Source organism: Chrysemys picta, chromosome 1 (genome assembly GCF_011386835.1).
Source record: "Chrysemys picta bellii isolate R12L10 chromosome 1, ASM1138683v2, whole genome shotgun sequence".
In the NCBI taxonomy this organism is placed as follows: Eukaryota; Metazoa; Chordata; order Testudines; family Emydidae; genus Chrysemys; species Chrysemys picta.
The window spans coordinates 338,342,618-338,370,175 of record NC_088791.1 but is presented as its reverse complement, the minus strand read 5'-3'; the positions used below and the strand labels follow the sequence as shown (position 1 = coordinate 338,370,175).

Below are 27,558 nucleotides of genomic sequence, written 5' to 3'. Positions count from 1 at the left end.
ATGTAAAATGATGAGTACTGTATAACACATTAGCATCCAAAAAACAACAAGGAGTCTGGTGGCACCTTAAAGACTAACAGATTTATTTGGGCATAAGCTTTCGTGAGTTAAAACCTCACTTCTTCTTCATGCATCCGAAGAAGTGAGGTTTTAACTCACGAAAGCTTATGCCCAAATAAATCTGTTAGTCTTTAAGGTGCCACCAGACTCCTTGTTGTTTTTGTAGATACAGACTAACACGGCTACCCCCTGATACTTGACACATTAGCATCCAGTTTAACTATAAACTCTTTGTATAAGATAGATTCACACAGGAATCACTTTGCTTCACCACTGACATGCAGCTACCTCTGGTGTGGAATATGGCCGTTGTTTAACACCGCACAGCAGTTTCAGACAGGGAGGGAAGAATGCTACTTGATCCATTTGAAACGGCAAGGGGATTTTAAATGGGAAGAACATCATTTTTCATGTTGGATCTTGGACAGGAGATCAGGATTAACATCCTCAATCTTCTGAAAGTTTCCAGATGATTTTTAATGGCTATAAAGGGTCAGGACCTCCATTTTACATTTCATCCAAAAGGCAACATCTCCCACAGCATGGTGCCTCTCATATCACACAGCTGCATTGGTACAGCACTGATTCATTGGGAGTGGTGTTGGTGGCTTGACATGTAACACCACTTGCTGCAGTATCTGGGTTTTTACCATCTACAGCCATTGCAGCTTGGGGTGGTAAAGTTGAAGAGGTCTTATAAATTTTAACAAAATACAACTCCTATACCATGGTTACATATAAACTGGGTTGGTACTGTGCCATAGTACTTTAGGAAGCAAGGACTAGGATAAGGCTAAGCTTTGTAGAAACACAGACCTGATTTAAAAGCTTCTGGAGACAGTAAAAATGCAGGGATGGATGCTAGTTATTGGATGCCTTACAGATCACTGTATTCTCCCTTCTGTCTCATTACAGATGACAGATGGTGAGCGATATCCAGAGGTTTGCCAGTGTAGTCAGTGCTTGAGTGTGACAACCTTGTTCAGAAAGACACATCCCAGTGGCCCGCCGCTTCCCGCAGCTCCCATTGGCTGGGAATGGCAAATCGCGGCCACTAGGAGCTGCAGCGGGCCATACCTGCGGATGGTCAACGTAAACAAAATGTCTCGCGGCCTGTCAGCAGATTACCCTGATGGGCCGCGTGCCAAAGGTTGCCGACCCCTGGCGAACCCCATCACATAGGGCCGAAGCCCCATCGCATAGGGTTGAAGCCCAGTTCCCAGAGCCCCGCCACCCGGGGCTGAAGCCTGAGCAATGGAGCTTCGTGGGGGCCCCCGGGGCATGGGGCCCCAGGCAATAGACCTGCTTGCTACCCGCTAAGGCCGACCCTGGCTTTTATATACAGAAAACCAGTTATTGTGGAACAGGTGGGCCGTGAAGTTTTTAATAGCATGTTGGGGGGGAGGGGAGCTTCAGAAAGAAAAAGGTTGAGAACCTCTGGTGTAGACAAGGCCTTAGTTAAAGTGCTTGGCCATTTCCCCCCCTTCCACCATTTCTACTGGGCTGGTTCTCCATTTCCCTGCCCCTTGTGTAGTCATGTACACCCAAGCACAGAGGGTGTAAAATCCTTCCATTCTGACTGGGTAGTCTTTTACAACATGCACTTGGCACTGGTGTAAACAAATGCACATGGTGCAAGGCAAATGAGAATCAGGCCCCTGGTCTTTACTGAAGAAGAGTAATTAGAAAACATATCATGCATAATCTTATAGAAGGGATGGTTTGTATTCCAAAAGGCAAACTATGTTTCGTTCAGCCCTTAATGCTTCATTACCCATCTGCCCTGGGGAGCATGTGCCCAAAGAGAAGGTGTGGGACATAGGTAGATGTGGTTCAAACTATTTAGAAGACATTTGGGGCTGACACACTCTATTCTGTTAATTGTCTCCAGAACAAAAAATGTTTTCAGCAGTATCCTCCAGACACATACCCTTATGAGAAAGACCAAATCTAGTTACCTTTCATGCATTAGAGCGTAATTGGTAAGGGTTTAAGTGTATCCACAGGGCCAGCACAACCCATTAGGGCACTACAATTTGGGGGGCAGCGACCGCAGCGGTATTTCGGTGGTGGGACCTTCCACCGCCTCTGTGGGGGGGGGGCGGCGTTTCGGGGCAGGACCTTCCACCGCCAAGGGCGGCAGGAAAGCTGGCGGCGCTCCTGTGTATCCAAAGCATGTTTAAACAAAACCCACATAGACAGCATTATTCTGTCTGCAATGGCATCCTTCGTCATTTGCGATACCAACTGCCCAGTGCAAACATGGCTACTTCAATAGAAGAACAGGATTGAGGATTCATTACAGGGAAAAGAAGACTTCAGTTTGAACACTCTAAGCCAGATTCTCCGCTTCCTTGCATGGTCATTTATACCTGTGTAAGGTGTGTGTGAAACCTCTATCCTGCTGACTTGGTAGCATTCTACATCCACTCTGGCCAAGTAAAATTGGCTACACAACGTGCAACGTGGTGGAGACTCAAACCCACTGCACTTACTACAACTCTGCAGCTCTGGAACGCTGCATTGGATGATCTCAAGGCGATTTGTAAACCTCATTATTTAAGCCTCACGGCATTCTTTTGAAGTAGGTTAAATATTACTATCCCTGTTTTCCGATGGGAAAACAGAGTCAGAGAGAAATTAAGTGACCTGCCCACAATCACACAGTGAGTCAGTGGCAGAGGCAGAAATGGAGCCCAGGACTCCTTAATTCCTAGACCCTGCTCAAGCCAATAGACAGCATTCCATCCACCTAGAATTTAGACATATTCTGAAAGGACATTGGTAAATTCAGTACAGGAAAATCAACTCACAGTTAGTGATTCTTAGTACAGATTATCACATTATTTTGTATTAGGCTGTTTGTTACAGTGTCTCGAAGTGGGTCTTAAAATAAAACACTGTGTTTGGTTATGTATTTCCTAATACCATCACAACAGGCTATTTCTACTTGTACCGAATTAGTCGAATAATCTTATTATTCATGAAATCAGAGGCATGGGGGTGGGAGGAATCCACACAAAACCCATCACTCATGGCTATTTTTAGCACCTCTTCCACAAATACCTGGAAGCTATTAATTTGCGTATTAGCTGGCACCACCCAAAGTCTCTTTAAGTTCTGTCTAGTGTACTCCTCTTCTGGCAGGCCTTCCACAGTCGCGACCCAATCCAAGGTCAAGTGGTTGGGGTCCTGCAGGTAGCTGGATATTGAAGACAGGTTGCCGTTGAAGCAATAGTAAAGTCTGGAACCCAGGAGCTTCAAGAACAGAGATGAGGTGCTGAATATGTGGGCGTTAAATACTTCCATGCTGGAGGAAGACAGGCTATAGATCTGGGGCGCTTCCCGAACAGTGAAGTGAACTGTCTGTGTCCTCTGATCCAAGGTGATATTGAGCATGGCGTTCTTCTCAGCTTTGGAGAGCTCCACCTCCTTCTCTTGCAACGCTTCAATCAGTGGCTGAACCTGATAAAAATCCGCCTCCCGTCGCAGCAAGCCCATTTCCTGGAAGTCCTCAGGGAGGTCCAGGTGGGAAGTTCTCAAGAAGTTCAAGATGTAGCGGAACACTTTGCCATCTCGGTCAATGAAGCAGTAGCCTTGGCTATCCCTCTTGGTTGGCATCTTTCCACTGAACATGGCGCCCAGCATGGAGTCTGGAAAACTAGTTAAAGTAGATAGGGAAGTGGTGTACAGTTTTCCTCCAACGTTGAGTGTTATAGGTTCTGACATGATGGAAAAGTCACGATGCTGGGAATAACACTGGGGGGAAAAAACAAGACAATGCATTTAGGGGTTCAGAACAGTCACTTTGGGGAATATCCTTGATTTACAAGGATATATATCTATTTCTATGTCTATATCAGTATGAAAACTACAGAAGTTAGAGATGGGTAAAGTTTTAGAGGTCATCTTGGACATATGGAGGAGAAAGACAATCTTGTTCTGGCTCCCAACAGACATTCAGAAGGGCTTTGTCCCGTTCATTTTAATAACGGTCTTAAATGAGGTGCTTCCATCACTTCCCATCCAAAATGAGGGCAAAATCCTGGCCCCACTGATTTCAGTAGGTCCAGGATTTCATCCTGGGTCCACCCAATCCCATATCCCTCATGCACCCAAAACTTCCACTGAGCCACACAGAAGTTTGGGGTGCATAAGAAATAAGAGATCAGGAAGCTTGCATATCTTTGGTGTTCCCTACATGTGCTCCATTGAGAGTGCAAAGGTCTTACCGGACCCACAAAAGTTATCATAGCAGAACATCCCAACACTGCTTTGTGTTGTCTTCACCATATTACACAGGTGTGCGATGATGACAAGTCCTGATCACACAAATGTCGCAGTGCACAGTCAGGATGTTGTGCTGCCAAACACATATGGCTGTCGACAGTTCCATTCAATAATTAAGTGGCTCTCCAGTTCTTCAAGGTTCACTACTATCCCAGTCTAACAGGTTTCACCAGTCGGAAACATTCCGGGCCATATCTCCAACTAATGTAACTCAGTGTAGCTCCATTGCAGTCAATGAAGATATATGGATTTTCACCAGCTGAGGATCTGGTCCTCAACCTACTGTTTCCTTTCCTCTGTTTCATGTTGTTCCTTCTAGCTGGGCGTTCACAGTCCAGTCTAATCAATGGCTCCCCCTCCTATCCAGAGATACAAGGTAGCTGTCTTCTGTAAGCTCATGCTGCAATATGTGTGGTCATTCCATAGACAGCTGCCGAATTGCTCCCTGTAGAATACACTTTGAGTGCAGGTATTTCAGTAACTAAATATGGAATAATGAGAGATACTGTGCCACCATTATTGGCTCTGTAGTCATAATAATACACATAGTGACAACAGCAACAGAGAGTCCTGTGGCACCTTTAAGACTAACAGAAGACTTCTGTTAGTCTTAAAGGTGACACAGGACTCTCTGTTGCTTTTTACAGATTCAGACTAACACGGCTACCCCTCTGATAGTGACAACACGATCTTATACTGTAAAATCAATTCTCCACTGGCTAATACCAAAGACAGTAATTGTGCTTGTCTCTCCTTTCACCCAAGGATCTCCAAGCACCTGCAGACATTTGTAAGTGAAGGTTCACAATACCCTTGTGAGACAGGTGATTGTGATGACCATTTTACAGAGGAGGAAACTGAGGCACAGAGTGACTAAAGCCTCGATTTTAAAATGTGTGCGCGCTCAACTCAAGACTCAGCCTGGTTTTGGAGAGCCACTGTGCATGCATTACTTAAACAGGGGCTGTGGGCATTCAGCACCTCTGATCAAGATAAGGTGTTAGATATCTGAAGCTGAGCACCCAAGAAGGGAGACGCCCCTCATTAATGGACACTTACATTTTGATCTAAGCAACTTACCCAAAGTCACAGAGGAAGCCACTGCAAAAGCCCAGATCCAATTCTGAGCCTTTTGTCTAAACCACAAGTATAGCCTTCCTCCTTCATACCTGACATTCCATTAACCCGTGATGTACATTAACCCATTAATGGATGGAAGGAATCAGATCTGCTTGTGCACATACCAGCTCTCTGAGCCTGCGGAGCTCTTTGCGTAGAAGATCATTGGTTAGATGCCTGTGTATAGCTGGAGATGAAGGTCTTGAGCTTTAGTACCAGCCCCACATGTATTTAATAAAGTTGGGCAAGAAGGACTCCTGCATATAGACAGACACAATTCACCACAAACCCCACAGTACCTGTGGCACATTCCCATTATTAGCCACAATGGGATGTTTCCTGGGGGGAAAAAATTAGTTCCTAGGATAAAACTATTTTTTCCCCAACCTTAAAGTCTGCTCGCCACTGAAATGTCAGCATATTCCACTGCTCATGGAGAATTCTATCTACAGCTTTCTGCTTATGTAGAGTAAGGAGATGAGTTAAATTATATAAAGGGGTGGCCTGGCCTGGCTCTCTAGTTCAATTGACAGCTATGTGTTTTTCCAAGAACTGATACTCTGGCTGTAAAAAATTGTTATGAATGAAATGTGACATTCCAGAGATCTGCCCAAGATGAACGTTGTTTTTTTAAGTTTAATCAAAGAATAAAATCCCTGTATCCTATTGCATGGAACACAGAGAACAAGCCCATTCCTTGTGATACCACCACATTTCTCACCCTCTTTGCTGGTCCTGACTAGTTGAAGAGAGAAAAGTGTGATGTTTTCACTCAGTTTGTGGAACAATCTTCACTTTGGCACCATTGAGTGTCAAGAATTATAAAGTGAAGGTGGCTGGTTCAGATGATTAGTGATAGGATATAGAGCCTTTTGCCTCTAGGTTCTGGTTCAAATCCAACCAATGTTTATACCAGTGGTTCTCAAACTATTGTACTGGTGACCCCTTTCACATAGCAAGCCTATGAGTGCGACCCCCCCTTATAAATTAAAAACACTTGTTTATATATTTAACACCATTATAAATGCTGGAGGCAAAGCAGGGTTTGGGGTGGAGGCTGACAGCTCACGACCCCCCTATGTAATAACCTCGCGACCCCCTGAGGGGTCCCGACCCCCAGTTTGACAACCCCTGGTTTATACTGACACAAAGGCTGTTTGGTACCCTATATATGAGGAGGGTCTCTCAGTCCAGTTCCGATGGACATCACATAACTGGCCCCTTTGTTGTAAGTCTGAGTGGAAGGGAAACTAACCTGCACTTTCATCCTTGAAGGTAGTTACTTCCAAGTCCATATGAAGAACAGCTATATCCCAAATAGAGCATGTCAGTGTCCCAGGATATCATAATTTTTGCAAGCACTGGATTCATTTAAAAAGATTTCTGGATTGACTAAGACATAAAAATATTTTTAAAACCCCAAAGTGGATTAAGTTTTCAGATTTTTTGTTTTTTTGCACTCCGTAGCCAGTTGTCTTGTAAAATTGAATTTACATACAATGGGCCCAAAGTCTGATTTCATTCCACTTTTCATTTCATTTCTAAAGCTTCCTATCTTTGCAATGCTTTGCAAACAAGACAAATGTTATTATCTGGCAGCCCAGGACAACCAAAAACCCCAGTGCAAATGACATTTAATTAGTTGCTAGCTGCTGAACACACCACTGATTTGACCTTACTGACCAATGCATCTGACCCTAGGCTGAGAATGAAAAGGGGCCTCTTGCCTCACTTTCCCTGTAAACATTAACTAAAGGCAGATGAAATGGATGTCCTGACAGTCTAGCCTGCTGCTTTGCTGAATTCCTCACTGGGGCATGATGAGTAGGCCTCATCCTGTACGTTCAAGATCATACACGTAGCTAATGTAACAATAAATAATACCTAGCTCTTATATAGTACTTCTTATCCAGAGATCTCAAAGCTAGCTCCTCCAAACTACGCTGCAGGACTTAACTGTCATTCAGTAGCATTTACAAAGGAAGCGAGGTGAGCAGATGGCACTCAGTCTTGGATCAGCAGCAATTCTCAGCAGATGCACCCACGATAACTAAGTGCAGTTTGAACCAGGAGCTTCTCTTCAAGTCAGAGACCTACCACATCACAACTTAGGGCTTGTCTATATGGCCACAGTGTGCGGGAAGCTGGGATGTAAATTTACAGTGTAATCATAGAATCATAGAATATCAGAGTTGGAAGGGACCTCAAGAGGTCATCTAGTCCAACCCCCTGCTCAAAGCAGGACCAATTCCCAGCTAAATCATCCCAGCCAGGGCTTTGTCAAGCCGGGCCTTAAAAACCTCCAAGGAAGGAGACTCCACCACCTCCCTAGGTAACGCATTCCAGTGTTTCACCACCCTCCTAGTGAAATAGTTTTTCCTGATATCCAACCTGGACCTCCCCCACCGCAACTTGAGACCATTGCTCCTTGTTCTGTCATCTGCCACCACTGAGAACAGCCGAGCTCCATCCTCTTTGGAACCCCCCTTCAGGTAGTTGAAGGCTGCTATCAAATCCCCCCTCATTCTTCTCTTCTGGAGACTAAACAATCCCAGTTCTCTCAGCCTCTCCTCATAAGTCATGTGCTCCAGACCCCTAATCATTTTTGTTGCCCTCCGCTGGACTCTTTCCAATTTTTCCACATCCTTCTTGTAGTGTGGGGCCCAAAACTGGACACAGTATTCCAGATGAGGCCTCACCAATGTCGAATAAAGAGGAACAATCACGTTCCTCGATCTGCTGGCAATGCCCCTACTTATACAGCCCAAAATGCCGTTAGCCTTCTTGGCAACAAGAGCACACTGTTGACTCATATCCAGCTTCTCGTCCACTGTGACCCCTAGGTCCTTTTCAGCAGAACTGCTACCTAGCCATTCGGTCCCTAGTCTGTAGCAGTGCATGGGATTCTTCCGTCCTAAGTGCAGGACTCTGCACTTGTCCTTGTTGAACCTCATCAGGTTTTTTTCTGCCCAATCCTCTAATTTGTCTAGGTCCCTCTGTATCCGATCCCTACCCTCTAGTGTATCTACCACGCCTCCTAGTTTAGTGTCATCTGCAAACTTGCTGAGAGTGCAGTCCACACCATCCTCCAGATCATTAATAAAGATATTAAACAAAACCGGCCCCAGGACCGACCCTTGGGGCACTCCACTTGAAACCGGCTGCCAACTAGACATGGAGCCATTGATCACTACCCGTTGAGCCCGACGATCTAGCCAGCTTTCTATCCACCTTACAGTCCATTCATCCAGCCCATACTTCTTTAATTTGGTGACAAGAATACTGTGGGAGACAGTATCAAAAGCTTTGCTAAAGTCAAGAAATAACACATCCACTGCTTTCCCCTCATCCACAGAGCCAGTTATCTCATCATAGAAGGCAATTAGGTTAGTCAGGCACGACTTCCCCTTCGTGAATCCATGCTGACTGTTCCTGATCACTTTCCTTTCCTCTAAATGTTTCATAATTGACTCCTTGAGGACCTGCTCCATAATTTTTCCAGGGACTGAGGTGAGGCTGACTGGCCTGTAGTTCCCCGGATCCTCCTTCTTCCCTTTTTTAAAGATGGGCACTACATTAGCCTTTTTCCAGTCATCTGGGACCTCCCCCGATCGCCATGAGTTTTCAAAAATAATGGCTAATGGCTCTGCAATCTCACCCGCCAACTCCTTTAGCACCCTCGGATGCAGCGCATCCGGCCCCATGGACTTGTGCACGTCCAGTTTTTCTAAATAGTCCCGAACCACTTCTTTCTCCACAGAGGGCTGGTCACCTTCTCCCCATGCTGTACTGCCCAGTGCAGCAATCTGGGAGCTGACCTTGTGCGTGAAGACAGAGGCAAAAAAATCATTGAGTACATTAGCTTTTTCCACATCCTCGGTCACTAGGTTGCCTCCCTCATTCAGTAAGGGGCCCACACTTTCCTTGATTTTCTTCTTGTTGCTAACATACCTGAAGAAACCCTTCTTGTTACTCTTAACATCTCTTGCTAACTGCAACTCCAAGTGTGATTTGGCCTTCCTGATTTCACTCCTGCACGCCTGAGCAATATTTTTATACTCCTCCCTGGTCATTTGTCCAATCTTCCACTTCTTATAAGCCTCTTTTTTGCGTTTAAGATCAGCAAGGATTTCACTGTTTAGCCAAGCTGGTCGCCTGCCATATTTACTATTCTTTCTACACATCGGGATGGTTTGTTCCTGCAACCTCAATAAGGATTCTTTAAAATACAGCCAGCTCTCCTGGACCCCTTTGCCCTTCATGTTATTCTCCCAGGGGATCCTGCCCATCTGTTCCCTGAGGGAGTCAAAGTCTGCTTTTCTGAAGTCCAGGGTCCATATTCTGCTGCTCTCCTTTCTTCCTTGTGTCAGGATCCTGAACTCGACCATCTCATGGTCACTGCCTCCCAGGTTCCCATCCACTTTTGCTTCCCCTACTAGTTCTTCCCTGTTTGTGAGCAGCAGGTCAAGAAAAGCTTTGCCCCTAGTTGGTTCCTCCAGCACTTGCACCAGGAAATTGTCCCCTACGCTTTCCAAAAATTTCCTGGATTGCCTGTGCACCGCTGTATTGCTCTCCCAGCAGATATCAGGGTGATTAAAGTCTCCCATGAGAACCAGGGCCTGCGATCTAGCAACTTCTGCTAGTTGCCAGAAGAAAGCCTCGTCCACCTCATCCCCCTGGTCTGGTGGTCTATAGCAGACTCCAACCACGACATCACCCTTGTTGCTCCCACTTCTCAACTTTATCCAGAGACTCTCAGGTTTTTCTGCAGTATCATACCGGAGCTCTGAGCAGTCATACTCCTCTCTTACATACAACGCAACTCCCCCACGTGGACCCTGGTAACACACACTAAAAATTCCATACTGTGCTTTGGGGTATGTCTACACTACGGGATTAATCCGAATGTACAGAATTCGAATTTTGGAAACAGACTGTATAAAGTCGAATGTATGCGGCCACACTAAGCACATTAATTCGGCGGTGTGCGTCCATGTACCGGGGCTAGCGTCCATTTCCGGAGCGTTGCACTGTGGGTAGTTATCCCATAGCTATCCCATAGTTCCTGCAGTCTCCCCCGCCCATTGGAATTCTGGGTTGAGATCCCAGTGTCTGATGGGGAAAAACATTGTCGCAGGTTGTTCTGGGTACAGCCTCACCCCTCCCTCCATGAAAGCAATGGCAGACAACCGTTTCGCGCCTTTTTTCCTGGGTGAACACAGTAGACGCCATACCACGGCAAGCATGGAGCCCGCTCAGCTCAAGACAGCAGTCATGAACATTGTAAACACCTCATGCATTATTGTGCAATTTATGCTGAACCAGGACCAGAAAAATGAAGCAAGGAGTCGGCGGCGACGGCAGCGCGGCGACGAGAGTGAGGACGACATGGACACAGAATTCTCTCAAACCGTGGGTCCCGGCGCTTTGGGGATCATGTTGTTGATGGGGCAGGTTCTATCCGTGGAAAGCCGATTCTGAGCCCGGGAAACAAGCACAGACTGCTGGGACCACATAGTGTTGCAGGTGTGGGACGATTCCCAGTGGCTGCAAAACTTTCGCATGCGTAAGGGCACTTTCATGGAACTTTGTGACTTGCTTTCCCCTGCCCTGAAGCGCCAGAATACCAGGATGAGAGCAGCCCTCACAGTTGAGAAGCGAGTGGCAATAGCCCTATGGAAGCTTGCAACGCCAGACAGCTACCGGTCAGTCGGGAATCAATTTGGAGTGGGCAAATGTACTGTGGGGGCTGCTGTCATGCAAGTAGCCAAAGCAATCATTGAGCTGCTTCTACGAAAGGTAGTGACTCTGGGAAATGTGCAGGTCATAGTGGATGGCTTTGCTGCAATGGGATTCCCTAACTGTGGTGGGGTGATAGATGGAACCCATATACCTATCTTGGCACTGGAGCACAAGGGTACCCAGTACATAAACTGCAAGGGTTACTTTTCAATGGTGCTGCAAGCACTGGTGGATCACAGGGGACGTTTCACCAACATCAACGTGGGCTGGCCGGGAAGGGTTCATGACGCTCGCATCTTCAGGAACACTACTCTGTTTAAACGGCTGCAGCAAGGGACTTACTTCCCGGACCAGAAAATAACCGTTGGGGATGTTGAAATGCCTATAGTTATCCTTGGGGACCCAGCCTACCCCTTAATGCCATGGCTCATGAAGCCATACACAGGCAGCCTGGACAGGAGTCAGGAGCTGTTCAACTACAGGCTGAGCAAGTGCAGAATGGTGGTAGAATGTGCATTTGGCCGTTTAAAAGGTCGCTGGCACACGTTACTGACTCGCTCAGACCTCAGCCAAACCAATATCCCCATTGTTATTGCTGCTTGCTGTGTGCTCCACAATCTCTGTGAGAGTAAGGGGGAGACCTTTATGGCGGGGTGGGAGGCTGAGGCAAATTGCCTGGCTGCTGATTATGCGCAGCCAGACACCAGGGTGATTAGAAGAGCACACCAGGAAGCGCGGCGCATCAGAGAAGCTTTGAAAACCAGTTTCATGACTGGCCAGGCTACCGTGTGAAAGTTCTGTTGGTTTCTCCTTGATAAAAACCCGCCCCCTTTATTGACTCATTCTCTGTAGGCAACCCACCCTCCCCCTTCAATCACAGCTTGCTTTCAAAGGAAATAAAAAGTCACTATCATTTAAAAATCATGTATTCTTTATTAATTGATTATAAAAAGAGGGAGAGAACTGAGAAGGTAGCCTGGGTGGGGTTTGGGAGGAGGATCAGAGGGAAGGAAAAGGCCACTAAAAAAAGGTTAAAATAATGACAGCCTTTTGCTTGGGCTGTCCATTGGGGTGGAATGGGAGGGTGCATGGAGCCTCCTCCCCCCCCGCGTTCTTACACGTCTGGGTGAGGAGGCTTTGGAACATGGTGAGGGGGGTGGGTGGTTATACAGGGGCTGCAGCGGCAGTCTGTGATCCTGCTGCCATTCCTGAAGCTCCACCGGACACCGGAGCATGTCTGTTTGCTCATGCAGCAGCCCCAGCGTTGCATCCTGCCTCCTCTGATCTTCCTGCCGCCACCTCTCATCTCGAGCGTCCCTCATGTCCTCACGTTAGTCCCTCATGTCCTCACGTTCACTGGCATCTTTCCTATACTTTGAAACCGTGTCCTTCCACTCATTTAGATGAGCTCTTTCATTGCGGGTGGATTCCATGATTTCCGCGAACATCTCGTCTCGCATTCTCTTTTTCCGACGCCTTATCTGAGATAGCCTTCGGGATGGAGGAGGGAGGCTTGAAAAATTTGCAGCTGCTGGAGGGAGGGGAAAAAAGGAGAGAAATTTTTAAAACGATACATTTTACAGAACAATGCTTATACTCTTTCACGGTGACCAACACTATTCACATTACATAGCACATGTGATTTCTGTGCAAGGTCAAATTTTGCCTCTTAATATTGAGTGCCTGTGGCTTTGCTACTACAGATCACAGACGCAGGTCCGGGCAACAGAATTCGGCTTGCATGCGGCCATGGTAAGCCATTGTCTTTCAGCTTCTGCGCCCTCCTTTCCCACATAACAAGCAAAGCTCGTTGAGTGCTGCGGTTTTCCTGTTAACCTTCAGCAGCAGAAAACAAACTAGCCCCCCCACCCCAATCCAATTCTCTGGGATGATCGTGAAAAGCTCAGCGCCAATCCCCCCCCGCCTCCCACGCTTGGCTTACTACAGGGAAGGATTTCTTTTCAATCACCTCGGTCCCCTTAATTAAATTCCCGTATTTCAACCAGGTTACCATGAGCGATATCACTCTCCTGAGGATTACACAGCGAGATAAAGAACGGATGTTGCTTGAATGCCAGCAAACACCGGGACCATACGCTGCCAGGCTTTGTCATGCAAGGATACCAGATTACTTGCTACTAGCATGGCGTGGTCAAGTGTCCTACCATGGAGGACGGAATAAGGCTGCACTGCCCAGAAACCTTCTGCAAATGCTTTTGGAGTACCTCCAGGAGAGCTTCATGGAGATGTCCCTGGAGGATTTCCGCTCCATCCCCAGACACGTTAACAGACTTTTCCAGTAGCTGTACTGGCCGCGAATGCATCCCAAGTCCTCAGGGCAAATTAATCATTAAAAAACGCTTGCTTTTAAACCATGTTTTATATTTTAAAAGGTAAACTCACCTGAGGTCCCTTCCATGGGGTCATGGTCTTGGATACTGGCTTGGGAGGGCACTTTAGTCAGGCTGAGAAAAAGATCCTGGCTGTTGGGGAGAACGGAGTGCTGTGTGCTCTCCGCAAGCTCGTCCTCCTCCTCCTCCTCTTCCGCGACCGCAGAATCCTCAGGTGTGGCTGATGAGATTACCCCCGCCTCGGAATCCACGGTCAAAGGTGGGGTAGTGGTGGTGGCCCCCCCTAGAATTGCATGCAGCTCAGCGTAGAAGCGGCATGTCTGCGGCTCTGACCCGGAGCGACCGTTTGCCTCCTTTGTTTTCTGATAGGCTTGTCTGAGCTCCTTGACTTTCACGCGGCACTGCTCTGAGTCCCTATTGTGGCCTCTCTCCATCATGCCCTTGGAGATTTTTTCAAAAGTTTTGGCATTTCGTCTTTTCGAACGAAGTTCTGCTAGCACTGAATCCTCTCCCCATATAGCGATCAGATCCAGTACCTCCCGTACGGTCCATGCTGGTGCTCTTTTTCGATTATCGGCCTGCATGGTTACCTGTGCTGATGAGCTCTCTGTGGTCACCTGTGCTCTCCTGTGCTGGGCAAACAGGAAATGAAATTCAAATGTTCGCGGGGCTTTTCCTGTCTACCTGGCCAGTGCATCCGAGTTCAGATTGCTGTCCAGAGCGGTCACAATGGTGCACTGTGGGATAGCTCCCGGAGGCCAATACCATCGAATTGCGGCCACACTAACCCTAATTCGAAATGACAATATCAATTTCAGCGCTACTCCGCTCGTCGGGGAGGAGTATAGAAATCGATTTTAAGAGCCCTTTATTTCGAAAGAAATGGCTTCGTTGTGTGGACGGGTGCAGGGTTAATTTAACGCTGCTAAATTCGAATTAAACTCATAGTGTAGACCAGGCCTTGATCTACTGTGGTTTCAAACAGCAGCAGATTAAAGTGCACTAGAAAACTTTTAGTGCACAGTCCACGGAGTCAATCGTTGCATGGCAGGCTAGTGCGCTTTAGAATTATATCTCATCTCGCCACACACTAACTCTCGATGTAACAAATCCTTAGAAACAGCAACAATTAATTTCTTTTGTTGGTGTTGCTAAAAATATCCAGTCCAGTCATGTATTTTTGCAGACATTGAAATATGGAACCCAGGTTACCATTGGACATGTCACCTTAATAAAGAACTTCCTGCCTGTCCAACTGGATTGAGAAAGGGGGCCCAAGACTTCTAGATAAAAACGTAATGGGAGGGATTTTCCCCACTGTTTATACACTGCTGTGGCCCCTTAGGCAGCTGGGGGAGCATTCCATCAGGACAGGCATGACAGAGAACAGCCGTAGGCTGTCCCGGGCAAGGCCCAGAATAGCTGGTGTATTAAGTAGAGGGGAATCTCCATAGCTCAGAACATTACAGAGACCATGGAGCTGCCCACAGCTAGCCTAGGCAAGGCTGTGGAAATTTAGAGCAGCTCTCTAGGCTGCCTAGGTCACACCAGCCCAGAACTTAAAGCACCTTTGTGTCCTCTTCTCTCTGTGTGCTGCACCTGCTGAGGTGCAGTGTGACAACAGCGGTCTTGGCTGACACACTGGGGATGGAGCCTGAGACCTCCAAAGCTAAAGCATGAGTCTCTATAGCTTGAGCTAAAGAGCCAGGCTTGGTAGCTGGAGGCTGTGACAGACACACCATCCTTTGTGGATGGGGGACAAAAGAGTGGGGTGGAGCACGTAACACACACTGAATAGTGGGTTGCACCAGTACAGAATCTCACTTCAGTATATTTAACCCTTCTATAGCCCCTGCCATTCAAGGATCTCGAAGCACTTCACAGTACAATCAGTAACTAACCCTTGGGAGGCAAGTAAATAGCATTATCCTCACTTCGGGTGACCAGATGTCCCGATATTAGGGGCTTTGTCTTATATATGCCACTATATCCTTCCCGCTTCCTCGCTCAAAAAAAGTGTCCTGATTTTTCATACTTGCTATTTGGACAGTGAGGCAGAGAAAGTTTAAGTTGTGTGACCTTGGGCAAGCAGCATTTCAGTAGCAGAGACCTTTTTCTCCCAACTCCTAGTCCTGTGCTCAAGTCACTAGGCAGCATTTCTCTTAAAACAGAGTGACTGAGACGTGCAGTGGATCTGCGGTGCCCGTTGTCAGCTGTAATTCTGAACTGCAGCCTCTTTGCTGAACAGAGCCAGGACATACTGTACACATGATCTGCTAATACAGAAAACCATAGGAGCTCACTCCAGTTCTGCTAGCTCTGATGAGCTTTGAAACGGCATCTTTGATGGGTTTTTATCAGCACTCTTCTGAACATTGACCTCCTTTAGCAAAAACAAATCAAAATCAAAATCTCAGTTTGTGGGAAAAGCTTATTAGAGACATTCAGGCCATTTTCTATCTGTTTTGATATCACGGAGCTTTCTTCTAGTCCTACTGCTTTTGACTTGGCAATAGTGTTTACAAACGTTGCAGAGGAAAGAGTTTATTTCTCAGATTCCTTTGACTAAAATCACTGCAATATCAGTTTAATACCCAATACATTCTCCATCAAAGGCCTAAGTCCTGTACTTGCAGGGGGACAGACTCCTTGATCCTAGGGTTACCATATTTTGTGCCTCCAAATGGAGGACACTCCATGGGGGCCCGGCCCGGCCCCGCCCCCAGCCCCGCCCACTCCCCAACTCTGCCCCCTCCCCAAAGTCTCCGCCCCCTCCCCTGCTTCCCGCGAACATTTGAGTCGCGGGAAGCCTGAAGCAGGTAAGGGGGAGTGTGGGGGGAGGAGGCGCGGCCCAGGCTGGCCCCCCGGCGGCTCCAGCCTGGGTCGGTTTGGGCCCTGGGGTGCCGGCCCCGGCCGAGCACCCCCGGCCCGCCCAGCACTGCCGGTCCCCGGCCCGACCCGGCGCACCCCCCGGCGGCCCGGCGCACCCCCCGGCTCCCGGCCCGGCCCGGCAACCCCGGCTCCCGGCCCAGCGACCCCGGCCCCGCGACCCCGGGCCGGCTCCCAGCCCCGCGGGCCCGGCCCCGCAACCCCCGATCGGCTCCCGGCCCCGCGGGCCCGGACCGGCTCCCCGGCCCCGCGGGCCCGGCCCCGCGACCCCAGCTCCCGGACCGGCTCCCGGCCCCGCGGGCCCGGACCCCCGGCCCGGACCCTGGCCCAGCACCGCGCCCGGCCCCGCGCCCCTGGTTCCCGGCCCGGCACCGCGCGCCCGGCTCCTGGACCCCGGCCCGGCACCATGCCCCCGGCCCCGCACCGGCCCCGACACCAGCCAAATAGGCCCCGGCCGAGCACCACCGAGCCCTCCCGATTTTCCCAGACATGCCCGGCTTTTGGGGATTTCCCCCCGGACGGGGATTTGAGCCCCCAAAAGCCGGACATGTCCGGGAAAATCCGGACGTATGGTAACCCTACTTGATCCCATCTTTCCCCTAAAATTAAGCTGTTTCATCATTTTTCTCAGTCTTTTCTGTGTTGGAGTTTCTTCACACTTCTTTTGTGGTTTTTTCCCCCCACTCCTCCCACAAAATATCCTTTTTATTTCTGTCAGTTGTCCTTTCCTCCCTTCCTCTGCCCCATCCCCTGTGTTTTCCCGCTTCCAAAGGTCATGTGACCCTCTCTTTGGTCAAGGCGGGCTTGACATGGATGGTGGAGCTCCCTCTGTTGCTCATGCAGTTGGCCTAAGGTAGTTGCAAAAAGGCCCATCTCTTCCTCTCCCCAGCCCTTGCAGTGGTCACAGTCCTTACTGGCACCGGGAGCAAGCTTGGCCCTGAATATGGAAGTGGTGTCACAGACCACCAGGCCAGCCCCACTCTGTACAAGTCTCACATCCCATGCCAGCTCCTTGATCCTCATCGTCTACCCTTCTGTCTCTCTGCTCCCCATAACTTTATATTCCGCCCCCCCTTCTGTGTATCTCACTTCCCCTCTCTACCCTTGGATCACATCAATACTAAGAGGAGCAGAGTGAAACTGATGTGACGCTGATGAATTTCAGTCTACTGCTTGGGAAACAGCAGGTTGCTGGATCAGTGGAAGATACACATTAGCTCATCTCTTCTCTTCCAGCTGTGTAACTCAGATTGCTCTGTAGGTGAATTACCCCACTGCTCTTGCACTACAGTATCCAGCAGGAGCAACACAGTGAAACCGCCTAGTCTTGCATCAGTTTTACTCTGCTGTTGCCAGCCCCAGTGGGGAAATGCTTCATGTAGGATCAATGGTACATGCTTGAATCTCCCCAGTGGGATTTTCTTGCAGGAGAATTTTAGCAATGCACAGATGGAATGGCCACCATACTATACCATGTTCAACCCTCTAGATACTGGCAGACAGCAAATCAAAATGATTTAAAACGATTGCATGTAGGATGGGTTTACAAAAAGTACATACTGCCAGACGAATCTGACTGCATTACTGGAGCCTAATTCTAGCAAGAAAAGCAATCTGATCAATGCGGCCAGAGTCAACAATCAGTCTCATCAATGCAGCCAAAGTCTCACTGGATTCAGTAGAACACCTCATTGGCTAAAGGGCCTCCTTGCCTGGGTCAGATTGCACCTTAATGCAGGAAGGGAAAGTGGTACATGCAATCTCATTGGATTCTGGTAAAGCATTTTATACAGTGGACCACAAAATCTGACTCAAAATTCATTCAAATTAGCTTTGGTAGAAACATAGTCATATGGATTAAAACTAGGTAAAGGACCAGCAAAGGACAATAGTAAAACAGCATGTTATCAAGTCAGAGAAGGTGCCTAGTCAGATACCACAAGATATAAGTCTGGTCCTGTTGAACATCTTCATTGATGTTTTGGAGAAATGCATCTAGAGAATGTGAATGAAATCTGCATGATACCAGATAGGGAGGAGTTGCAAATACCAGTGAGGAGAGAGGCAACCAAACAGATCAGAAAGTAACAAAGTGAGGTTTCAGTCTGGAAAAAATGCAAGTCAGTACCTCTGAGGACAAATACGAGTATTCACTGGAAGAGAGACCTATGAAAAGCAGTCATGCAGAGAGACGCAAAGGGGGTTATGCTAACATTAGACATGAATCTACATGGCAGAGGGAAAAAAGACCACTAGCATTTTGGGCTGCAGAGGCATTGTCTCATAGAACAGAGAAATAACAGGCGGTGGGCCGTCTTATCATCAGGAGGAGTTTAACAAAAAAGGAAGAAATTCAGAGCAGTAAAATAACAGGCATCTGTGAACTGGTGGGATTGGATTATAATGAAAAGTTAAGAGCGCTAAATATGGGTAGTTTAAGAGAAATCTCTGGGCACCAGACAGTCTGCAAAAGATGTATACACCAGCAAGGGAGATGAATTATTTAGGGTGGTACAATGGAGTATAACTAGGAGTTATAAAATGAAAGTAAGAAATGGAACATTTATGCTAAGTATCAGGATGAACATCCAGACTAAAAATCTATTAGCCTTTGGAATAATGCCCAAGAAGTGGAATCCCAATCTCCTGGGTCATTTTAAAGAAGAATGAACAAAAAAGCTAGGAAACGTATTACAGGGAATAATTCTGCAGTGGCAAGGAATGGATTGGCTCCATCTAATAGGTAGCTGTGGAAAAAATTTTGAGCATCTGTTCATGGGCAGCTAAGACTTTAAATATGGTGGTTTTATAAGAAAACATGGTTGTTCCAATTATTAGGCTCTGGTCTCATTCTCCAGAGTACATTCAAATGAAATGTCAGGGCTGCTGCGGTTGTTCAAAGGCAATCCTTAGAGGCATTATGCTTGTTCTGTTTTGGGCTATGTGCCAACGTTTCTCATTTTTAGAATGCATTCCTCTCACTTGGTCTTATGCTTTATTTTGTTGCTTTAGCATTCATTCATTAAAATGTCACTTGCCAACAGGGGTCTAAAACTGTGCATCAGAACTGAGACCATTGCAATACTCTATTTCACATTCAGGTAAAAATTCCCATACTTACAAAATACCTAGATGCCATGATCAAGAGCCCCCTGCTTTGAAATCTAGATCTGGTTGGTCAGTCTAGCCTGCCATTCATGCTCTCTGCTGCCGAGCACTCACCATGACTGTGTCCATCAATGTGTTTTATTCCCGGTCTCCGTTCAAGACAGTATTATTATTAGCAATCCCTAGAATCCTCAGTGAAGTATCAGGACCCCATTGTGCTAGGCGTGCATCAGACAAACACCACAAAAGACAATCCCAGTCCCTAAGAACTTACAGTCTAGGTGTGAGGCAGGGTGTGACAGGTAGACAAGACAGACCAACAAGGTAGGAGTGGGAGGAGTACCAAAATGAGCAGAGTTTAGCTGAAGAATAGAAGTCTCAGCTCACCACTTACCTAACCAATGCCAGCTGACAGTGATCTGTAGGTATCACAGCAGAGGTAGGTTTTATGGAAGGATTTAAAACAGCATCTGTAGAGAATAGCTTAATGGGGCTGGTAGGCAACTATTGTTGGGCCATTCACTCATATCTGCCTCAAGTCCTGAAGTGCAGGCTTTGCCGTATATATTTGCGTGGGCTTAGTTTGATTGAGCTCATTGTAGAAGACTCATGCTCTCCCACTCCAGTGGTGCAGGACAATACGAGCACTGTTTCCACCAAGAGCTATCTAACTTGAAAGACAGAGGGCCCTGATGGTTAACTGCTTTGTTAAACCTGCATGTGCCCTGTCTTTGCTATAGGTCTGATTTTGTGCAAGTGGAATTTTCGAGGCAGTCACTAATGCAGGGCCCTCACTTCTTTCCTTGCTCACCCTGGATCTTGATCCGGGGCGGGGGAGGAAGGGTTGGTCAGAAGCTCCCAGCAGGTCCAGGCTGGTCATGACCATCCTCCTTTTCTTTATGGCCAGACGAAAGGGATGTCCTCAAATTCTTTTTTGTTGTTACATGGCGTCACAATCTGGAAAAGGTTGGGATCACTGGTCTAGCAGATTGGGGAGCTTAGAGGAAAATATGGTGGGTATTATCAGGGCCTCATCTTGGAAGGCCCTTTCCCTAAGTAGACATGGGAGAAATTTCTCTGCAAAACAAGCACACAAGCAACATAAGCATGAATGTTCATTTCATCACATTCCCCAACTTCCTTGCCTTTAGCAGTCAGCTTGGCACCATTCCTCAATCATCAATTTAACACTGAGGAATGGCTCAGCATTATCCAGTGCCAAAGAGGTGCATAGAAAACTGCTTTAAAGCATCATAAGAGGTCACCAGCAGCGCTCAGTTCTGGCCACAGTGCAGGCACTTACTGCTTAGAGGTAGAGCTAAATGTGAAGGGATAAAGGTTGTGGATACTGAAACCAAGCAGAGGGTTACCCTGGATAGGGGACAAAGGAGAGGAAGACAGGATTGGAGCCCACTTGGGGAAGGGGGAGGGAGAGGTAAAATAATGGGTCAAATTGAGGCGGAGAAGTGAAATAATCACTATATGGAGGACAAAGAAATGAAGCTCAGTAATTGCTGAGGGTGTTGGGAGGAGGGCAGGGAGAAGAGATCATGGAGAAGAGAGAAAAGAACCAGTTGCAAAGTGATCTGAGGATCAGGGCGAAAGCAGAGTGTAACTCACAGCTCTGATGTCACCCACCCCCTCAGAAAGCCTCAGGGGACCATTCCATTTGGTTTTTGAAGTCACATATTTAGGGAGGAAGCAGCCAACTGCCAAATCAAACCCTCAGTATATTCAAGAAGCTAAAGCAATCCCCCCTCCCCACATCAATTTAATTATACTTTCCGTAAAGCATTTCATATGCTCTTCAAAGTCCTGGCCAAATTTCCCATGGGGAACTGCATTCGACCCACCTAAAATCCTCCGGGTAGCTACAATGGGATACTATATCATCTCCTGTGCTGAATTGCTGGGGAGGGGTGTAGGTAGACATATTAAGTTTGTACCAATTGAGTGGTTACCTAGTTCCTGCCTATCCCAATCATTTCCAAAGGCAGCCCTGCCATCATAGATAAGATTATCACTGACACAATGAATGCAGTTAGAGAAAGAGAGAGATGTAGCTGTGTGTTAACACATGAGCCAACAAAAAACAAAGCTAACCTGCCAGTTGTCATCAGAAACTAAACCTTACCAAAAGCTTAAAAAGTGCACATGGTTCTATACATGGACAACATCTCTCTGCCTGTCCCTATATGTTATTAACCGCCGAAGGTGGGCACAGTCCAGTACTAAGCAAACTAAGCCCTGTATGTAGGGTGTGATTCTCCTCACAGACACGTGTAAATCAAGAGTAATTCAAATGGCGTTACACTGGGGTAAAACTGGTGTGGGTGGAGAATCAGGTCCACAGCTTGGTATACGGAAGCAGCTGTTGCTAACGAACCCCCATCATCATTTCAGTCCATCCGGGTTAGTCACTAAGAAGGGGGATGTGTATAAGGACCCCAAAGCACTAGCAGAATTAGGCATCTCTAGTGCCTTAACGCTTCCTTCCCACATTACAAACTGCTACTATTACCCAGCAGCAATGCGAGCTTGTTAGCACAAGGGGCCACTGGCCCTGGGCGAGTCACTCCACTGCTCCGCGCCTCAGTTTCTCCTTCTGCAAGAGGGGGATGAGGACACTCATCTGGGGGGCGGGGGGAGCGAAGGCTGGCATGGGGCTGTGGAGATCCCAAGGGCTAGTCCGGGGCTGCGGGGCACCGCTGTCTCCAACAGTGCACAGCACCGGCCTGTGGCCCGGGACCTAGAGCGCTCACCTGGGAGCCTTCTTCAGCAGGCTGCAGCGCCAGACCGTCCTCCCCAGCGGGGGCGGGAGCCGCTCGCGGGGGCGCAGCCAGGGCCGGGAGGGGACCCCGCAGAGCCCAGAGCTGGCCCCGTGACTCACCAGCCCCGCAAGCATCCCCCTCCTCGGGGGGACTGCAGCACCCACCTTCTCCCCCGCGGTCCGCTGGCCCCTGTCCCAGGCGCGGGCGGGGGGGAAGCGGGACAAACCCAGCGAGGATCGACACAGCAGAGGGAGAAAGCTAGAAGGCAGGATCTGGGAGCCCCGCAGCCCTCCCTGGGACTTGTAGTTCTCAGGGCTCCAGGTCTACAGCCAGGCCATCGGAGAGGGGAACTACAACTCCCAGCAGGCCCCGGGGCAGAGCCTGCCACTCACCAGCTGGTGTTAAAGGAGACGCAGGCTGTTATTATTGTCTCTGAACGGCTCCAGCGGCGCCAGAGGCTGCGCTTGGGGTAAGTGCTGGGTTGCAGCAGCCCTGGCACCGTGGACTCTGCTGCTACTGCAGTAGCAGCAGCAGCCGCCGCCGCCTCCCCTTCTTTGCGGATTGTTTGCAGTGCAGTAAGGTATTTATTTGCATGGCAGGCAGGATTGCAGAGGGTGGGGTAATAAGGATGCTGAGAAATATTTCGTCTGTGGCATTGGGAGGGCGGGCGAGCGTCGGTGTGTTTTTTCTAATGATTGCATTGCATGGCACTGACAGTATGCAAGGCAGCATCCTGCTTGAAGTGGGTGGCTAACTTGGGCAAAGGTTTTCATTAGGACAAAGCTTGCGGGCTAAAGAGGTTGTCTTGCATCCTTTGAGAGAAAGGGGATTCTGGGGAGAGAGAGAGATGGGTGATATTCCCATTCTGTGGGGTGACACTGCACTCTCTAATACAGAATGTGACAAGTACCCCGTAATGAGCTCTGTAACAACAGCAGTATTGGTCTAGATCCAATCTACACTCAGGCTGAACTCTCCTTGACTTTGATAGGAGTTTTGCTGGAGAAATAAAAGCAGGCTTTGCAAGTAATTTGTATGCCAGTTTATGAAGGATCTCAAAATGCTTTATGAATTTAGGAATGTATGATCGTTTGTATGTAAACATCCGGAGCCTTTGTAGAGTCCATTGTGAAAGATAGAAAAGGCCAAATAGACCATCAGGTCTATCACCTGGCCAGGGCTGAAGCTAAAGGGATGTATCACATATTAATCTGTTATTTTATGTTTTATTATGGGGGAACATGATATAGATCTTTTCTGTAGTCTTTATAAAGTTGGCTATAGTCTCCGTGTGCATGTCTTACTTCTATTGTGAGAGAGAACCGCAGGGTTTGTGTAGGATGGAGGTAAATCTTGGTCTAAAATGAATGATGTATGTCATTGTTATGAAGGCACAGTTTACAGGTGTGTCTTCTCTCAGCCAAAACATTGGAGGCATCTATATCTTAGAGTTTTATACAGATAAAGAAAGACAGAAATTTTAAGGGAGAGGAGAGATGTTTAATCTATAAATACCTTAAAGAAACGACAAGCAAGACAGAGGGGAATTATTTACATTCTCCAAGGACGGTCACAGAAGGCGTGTCGGTGTGAAAGTCAGGGCACATTAAGGAAGAATCCAGTGACCCAAAGGGGTCCTGGGCACATCAACCAATCAGAGCAGTTTGATTGGTGCCACTGTCTTGCTTGGATGGGAAGCAAATCATGACTAGGGAATCAAAGGAAAATTAGTCTATCTGGGCGATCTGAGAAGGACAGACTATGCCAGGAAAGCATAGTCAAGTGGTTAGAGCACATTCTGTTCTATATTCCCTGCTCAGACACTGATTTTCTATGAGACCTTGGGCAAGTCTCTTTTGAGCTTCAGTTTTCCTACCTGAAAAATGGGATAATAATCTCTCATGGGGGTTTTGGGAGACTAAATCCATCAACATTTGTAATGGTCCTTGACGAAAAGGTGTGTAAATGTAGAATATTATGTACATTAACTCCGCACTTAACGTTGTAGTTATGTTCCTGAAAAATTCGACTTTAAGCGAAACAATTTTAAGCGACTCCAATTTCCCCATAAGAATGAATGTAAATGAGGGGGTTAGGTTCCAGGGAAATTTTTTTCATCAGACAAAAGACTATATATATATATAGTATATATATAGTATGTGTGTGTGTGTATATATATATATATATATACCTTACACACACACACACATACTATATATATACTATATATATATAGTCTTTTGTCTGGTGAAAAAAATTTCCCTGGAACCTAACCCCCTCATTTACATTTATATATATATACACACACACACACACACACACACACAGTATAAGTTTTAAACAAACAATTTAATACTGGTATACAGTGATGATGATTGTGAAGCTTGGTTGAGGTGGAGGAGTCAGAGGGTGGGATATTTCCTTTACTGCTAAATGATGAACTAGCAATTGGCTGAGCCCTCAAGGGTTAACTCTCTCACTCTACAAGGCAGCAGGAATGGAGGGAGATATGCGCATTTCCCCTTTAAGTGCACTGCCTTGTTAATTAGATCAGCTTGCTGAGACCGCAGCTGCTGCAAGCTCCCTCCTCCTGAGCCCTGGTGTGTCCCCCCTGCTCTATGGAAGATGGGGTAACTGGGTGCAGGAGCAGAGGGGAGGGGGACACCCTGACATTAGCCCCCCTCTTCCTTCCCTCCCTCCCTGCACAGCAAGCAGGAGTCTCGGGGATCAGCTCAAAGGCAGAGGGCAGGAGCAGCACATGGCAGTGGGGGGAGGGACAGCTGCAATTGGTAGCCTGCTGGGCAGCTGCTGCACAGGGAACTTAGGGGGGCTGCTGCTCCACCCTGGTTCCAAACCCCCACCAGCTAGCTGCAACGGGCTGCTCTTCCTGCAAGCAGTAGACAAAGCAGGCGGCTGCCAAATGACGTTAGAAGGGAGCAATACACAACTTTAAACAAGCATGTTCCCTAATTGATCAGCAACGTAACAACGAAACAACGTTAACCCGGACGACTTTAAGTGAGGAGTTACTGCATTGTGCGGGGGTTGAACTGAGAGGACGTATCCAGGGAGTGAGAGGATGAAATGCTGGTGGATCTAAGCTTTATTTAATGTTATCACACCCATGTGGATGAAAGAAAAAGTTTCAACTAGATGTTAGAACAAAGTTCATAACGCCAAGAACTGTAAAGCAATGGGCTAGACTCCAAGGGAGTCACAGTATCAAGGGCTCATGGCACTATCACTGCAGAGATCTGAGGACAGGATAGCTAAAATATTAGTGGGCCTAATGTAGGGTGAGGTCCTGCAAAATGTTGAAAGTCAGAATGGATGATAATAATGATGTAACAAATCTCTGACCACCGGGACCTTTACAATGGTACTGTGCTGCCCACCCTGGCATTTTGGAACTTCATGGCACTCAGAGACTCCTGCTCCTAAAGCTGCACACCCCTGTCACTAAAGAAAATCTCCACCAGCTCTTTGCAATATAGGGCTTATGCTGCACAGTATGTTGAGGACAGATTCTCCTAAACAAAATAAGTCGATGCAGTTATTTAATTATTATTACCATACTGCTCATTTAGCATCATCGCTTCCCAGCTCTCCAAGCTCTGGTCAAGTGAAAAAAATTACTCATTGCATTTGCTGACACTCAGTACTACTTTAAAGGTGAAATTGTAAAAGGAAGATCTGCCTATTTCAGCTATTTATTTTTTATCACAACTGCATCTAAAATGATAATACCATAGAGTAACAACTATATTTTTTGCTCAAACATGAGAATTCAAGAATAGTCCAGAAGGAAGACAGGCAGTCCTTAAGAAAGAAGTATGAAATAAAAAAGTTTACCAACCGGAAGATCCTGCATGTTCAGACATGTTTCTTTCATAATCTTCAATGCAGCTTCCTCCTGAGAAGGAACACTTCTCCTGATGTGGGCAACCAGGCCTTGTATTTCTTTGTTGCACTGTTTGCATTTTGCACGCATGCCTATCTTACCCACAGGTAGAGGAACTTCATTAAAATATTCCCAAAGTGGGTCTCTTTTATGGCCTGCTGCCATTATAGGTTTTCCCATCTAGTGAGAGAATGGTATGATAGATCAATGAAGGCTACACTCAGAAAGACCTCAAGACTTCTGGAATATGCTGCTTAGGGTTACCATATCTGAACTTTCAAAAAAGAGGACACTCCATTGGGGGGTAGCCCCGCCCCCTAAGCACTCCCTCCCACTTCCCGCCCCCTGACAGCCGCCCCAGAACCCCCGACCCATCTAACCCCCCCTGCTCCCTGTCCCTAACTGTCCCAACCCCTCTCCACACCCCTGCCCCCCTGACAGCCCCCCCAGAACCCCCGACCCATCTAACCCCCCCTGCTCCCTGTCCCTGACTGTCCCAACCCCTCTTCACACCCCTGCCCCCCTGACAGCCCCCCCAGAACCACCGACCCATCTAACCCCCCCTGCTCCCTGTCCCTAACTGTCCCAACCCCTCTCCACACCCCTGCCCCACTGACAGCCCCCCCCCGAACTCCCGACCCATCCAACCCCCCGCTCCCTGTCCCCTGACTGCCCCCCTTCTCCAGCTCCCTGGCCCCCTTACCGTGCCGCTCGGCAGGTGTTTCTGGCTCCGCGCCCCAAGGAGCGCCCCGCCCCGCCCGAGCGCTGCGGAGCGGCGTGCTGAGGCTGTGGAGGAGGGGGGAAGCGGGGGAGGGGCCCCACCGCCGCGTTCCCTCACAGGCGCACAGCCCCGCCCCCCAGCGCTGCCGGGCGGTGTGCTAAGGCTGCAGGGGATGGGGGGAGCCGGGAAGGGGCTTTGGCTGCCGAGGCCCCAATGCGAGCGGCGCTCGGCCGCCCTGTCAGCCGCTTTTCGGTTCATAAATAGCCGACCGGGGGGAAATCCCGGACATTTTTAGATTTTTAGAAATCCCCCCCGGATGGCTATTTAAAGAGCGAAAAGCCAGACATGTCCGGGGAAATCCAGACGTATGGTAGCCCTAATGCTGCTCAAACAGTTTCACTTTTGTTTCTACTGCCTGTCCCTCCCTTCTCACATTTATCTCCAGACTTCTTTTCCTTGTCCAGATCTATTCCATCCCCAACAATCTTTTATTCATTGAACTTTTTGAAACTTTGCACTTTTAGAGAGAGAGGTAAGGGATTGACTCTGTATACACAAATTTGCAGAGGGACAATAGGGTTGAGGTCTGTTATTTCTCACCTCTAT

General features: G+C 47.9%; 4 protein-coding genes across 11 annotated transcripts in view; 1 reads left to right on the top strand and 3 right to left on the bottom strand.

The window, feature by feature from the left end:
• The window catches only part of ALG8 (ALG8 alpha-1,3-glucosyltransferase), a 52,956-nt gene extending 30,351 nt beyond the window's left edge, over positions 1 to 22,605 (bottom strand). Inside the window, exon 1 of one of the 2 annotated variants that reach the window (XM_065595962.1) lies at positions 22,495 to 22,605. Coding sequence is in view for 1 of the 2 variants with exons in the window: in XM_065595946.1 (XP_065452018.1) it covers positions 22,322 to 22,464 (143 nt within the window). In the remaining variant the exon portion in view is untranslated. Of the gene's footprint in view, positions 1 to 22,321 lie in introns of both variants that reach the window. The other variant, XM_065595946.1, reaches the window with a different exon arrangement.
• On the bottom strand, positions 160 to 26,594 carry KCTD21 (potassium channel tetramerization domain containing 21). 6 transcript variants are annotated; one of them, XM_065595977.1, is made up of 2 exons: positions 26,187 to 26,594; positions 160 to 3,819 (listed from the first exon to the last, which is right to left on the bottom strand). In XM_065595977.1, exons 1-2 carry the CDS (start codon positions 26,409 to 26,411, stop codon positions 3,007 to 3,009), a joined length of 1,038 nt encoding a protein of 345 aa, XP_065452049.1. In that variant the 5' UTR covers positions 26,412 to 26,594; the 3' UTR covers positions 160 to 3,006. The 6 variants fall into 6 exon arrangements, with proteins under 6 accessions (XP_065452049.1, XP_005290624.2, XP_023964720.2 ...); XM_005290567.5 differs by lacking the exon at positions 26,187 to 26,594 and adding an exon at positions 22,322 to 22,455; XM_024108952.3 differs by lacking the exon at positions 26,187 to 26,594 and adding an exon at positions 19,954 to 22,314.
• On the bottom strand, positions 12,125 to 14,146 carry LOC135983542 (myb/SANT-like DNA-binding domain-containing protein 2). Its single transcript, XM_065595999.1, has 2 exons — positions 13,615 to 14,146; positions 12,125 to 12,742 (listed from the first exon to the last, which is right to left on the bottom strand). The coding sequence occupies exons 1-2, from the start codon at positions 14,144 to 14,146 to the stop codon at positions 12,543 to 12,545; spliced, it is 732 nt and encodes a 243-aa protein (XP_065452071.1). The 3' UTR covers positions 12,125 to 12,542.
• The window catches only part of USP35 (ubiquitin specific peptidase 35), a 66,413-nt gene continuing 61,515 nt past the window's right edge, over positions 22,661 to 27,558 (top strand). The window contains exon 1 of one of the 2 annotated variants that reach the window (XM_005290568.4): positions 22,661 to 22,910. The gene's annotated coding sequence lies outside the window, so the exon portion shown is untranslated. The remainder of the gene's footprint in view (positions 22,911 to 27,558) is intronic. The other variant, XM_065595912.1, reaches the window with a different exon arrangement.

What these genes read in the sequence shown, in the direction of transcription:
- LOC135983542 (XM_065595999.1), bottom strand. Translation starts at nt 14,146, where the DNA reads ATGCAGGCCGATAATCGAAAAAGAGCACCAGCATGGACCGTACGGGAG. An exon ending in CCCCATGGAAGGGACCTCAG is followed by an intron (nt 12,743 to 13,614) that starts GTGAGTTTACCT and finishes CCCTCCCTCCAG; the next exon opens with CAGCTGCAAATTTTTCAAGC.
- KCTD21 (XM_065595977.1), bottom strand. Translation starts at nt 26,411, where the DNA reads ATGGGAAAACCTATAATGGCAGCAGGCCATAAAAGAGACCCACTTTGG. An exon ending in TGAACATGCAGGATCTTCCG is followed by an intron (nt 3,820 to 26,186) that starts GTTGGTAAACTT and finishes TTTTCCCCCCAG; the next exon opens with TGTTATTCCCAGCATCGTGA.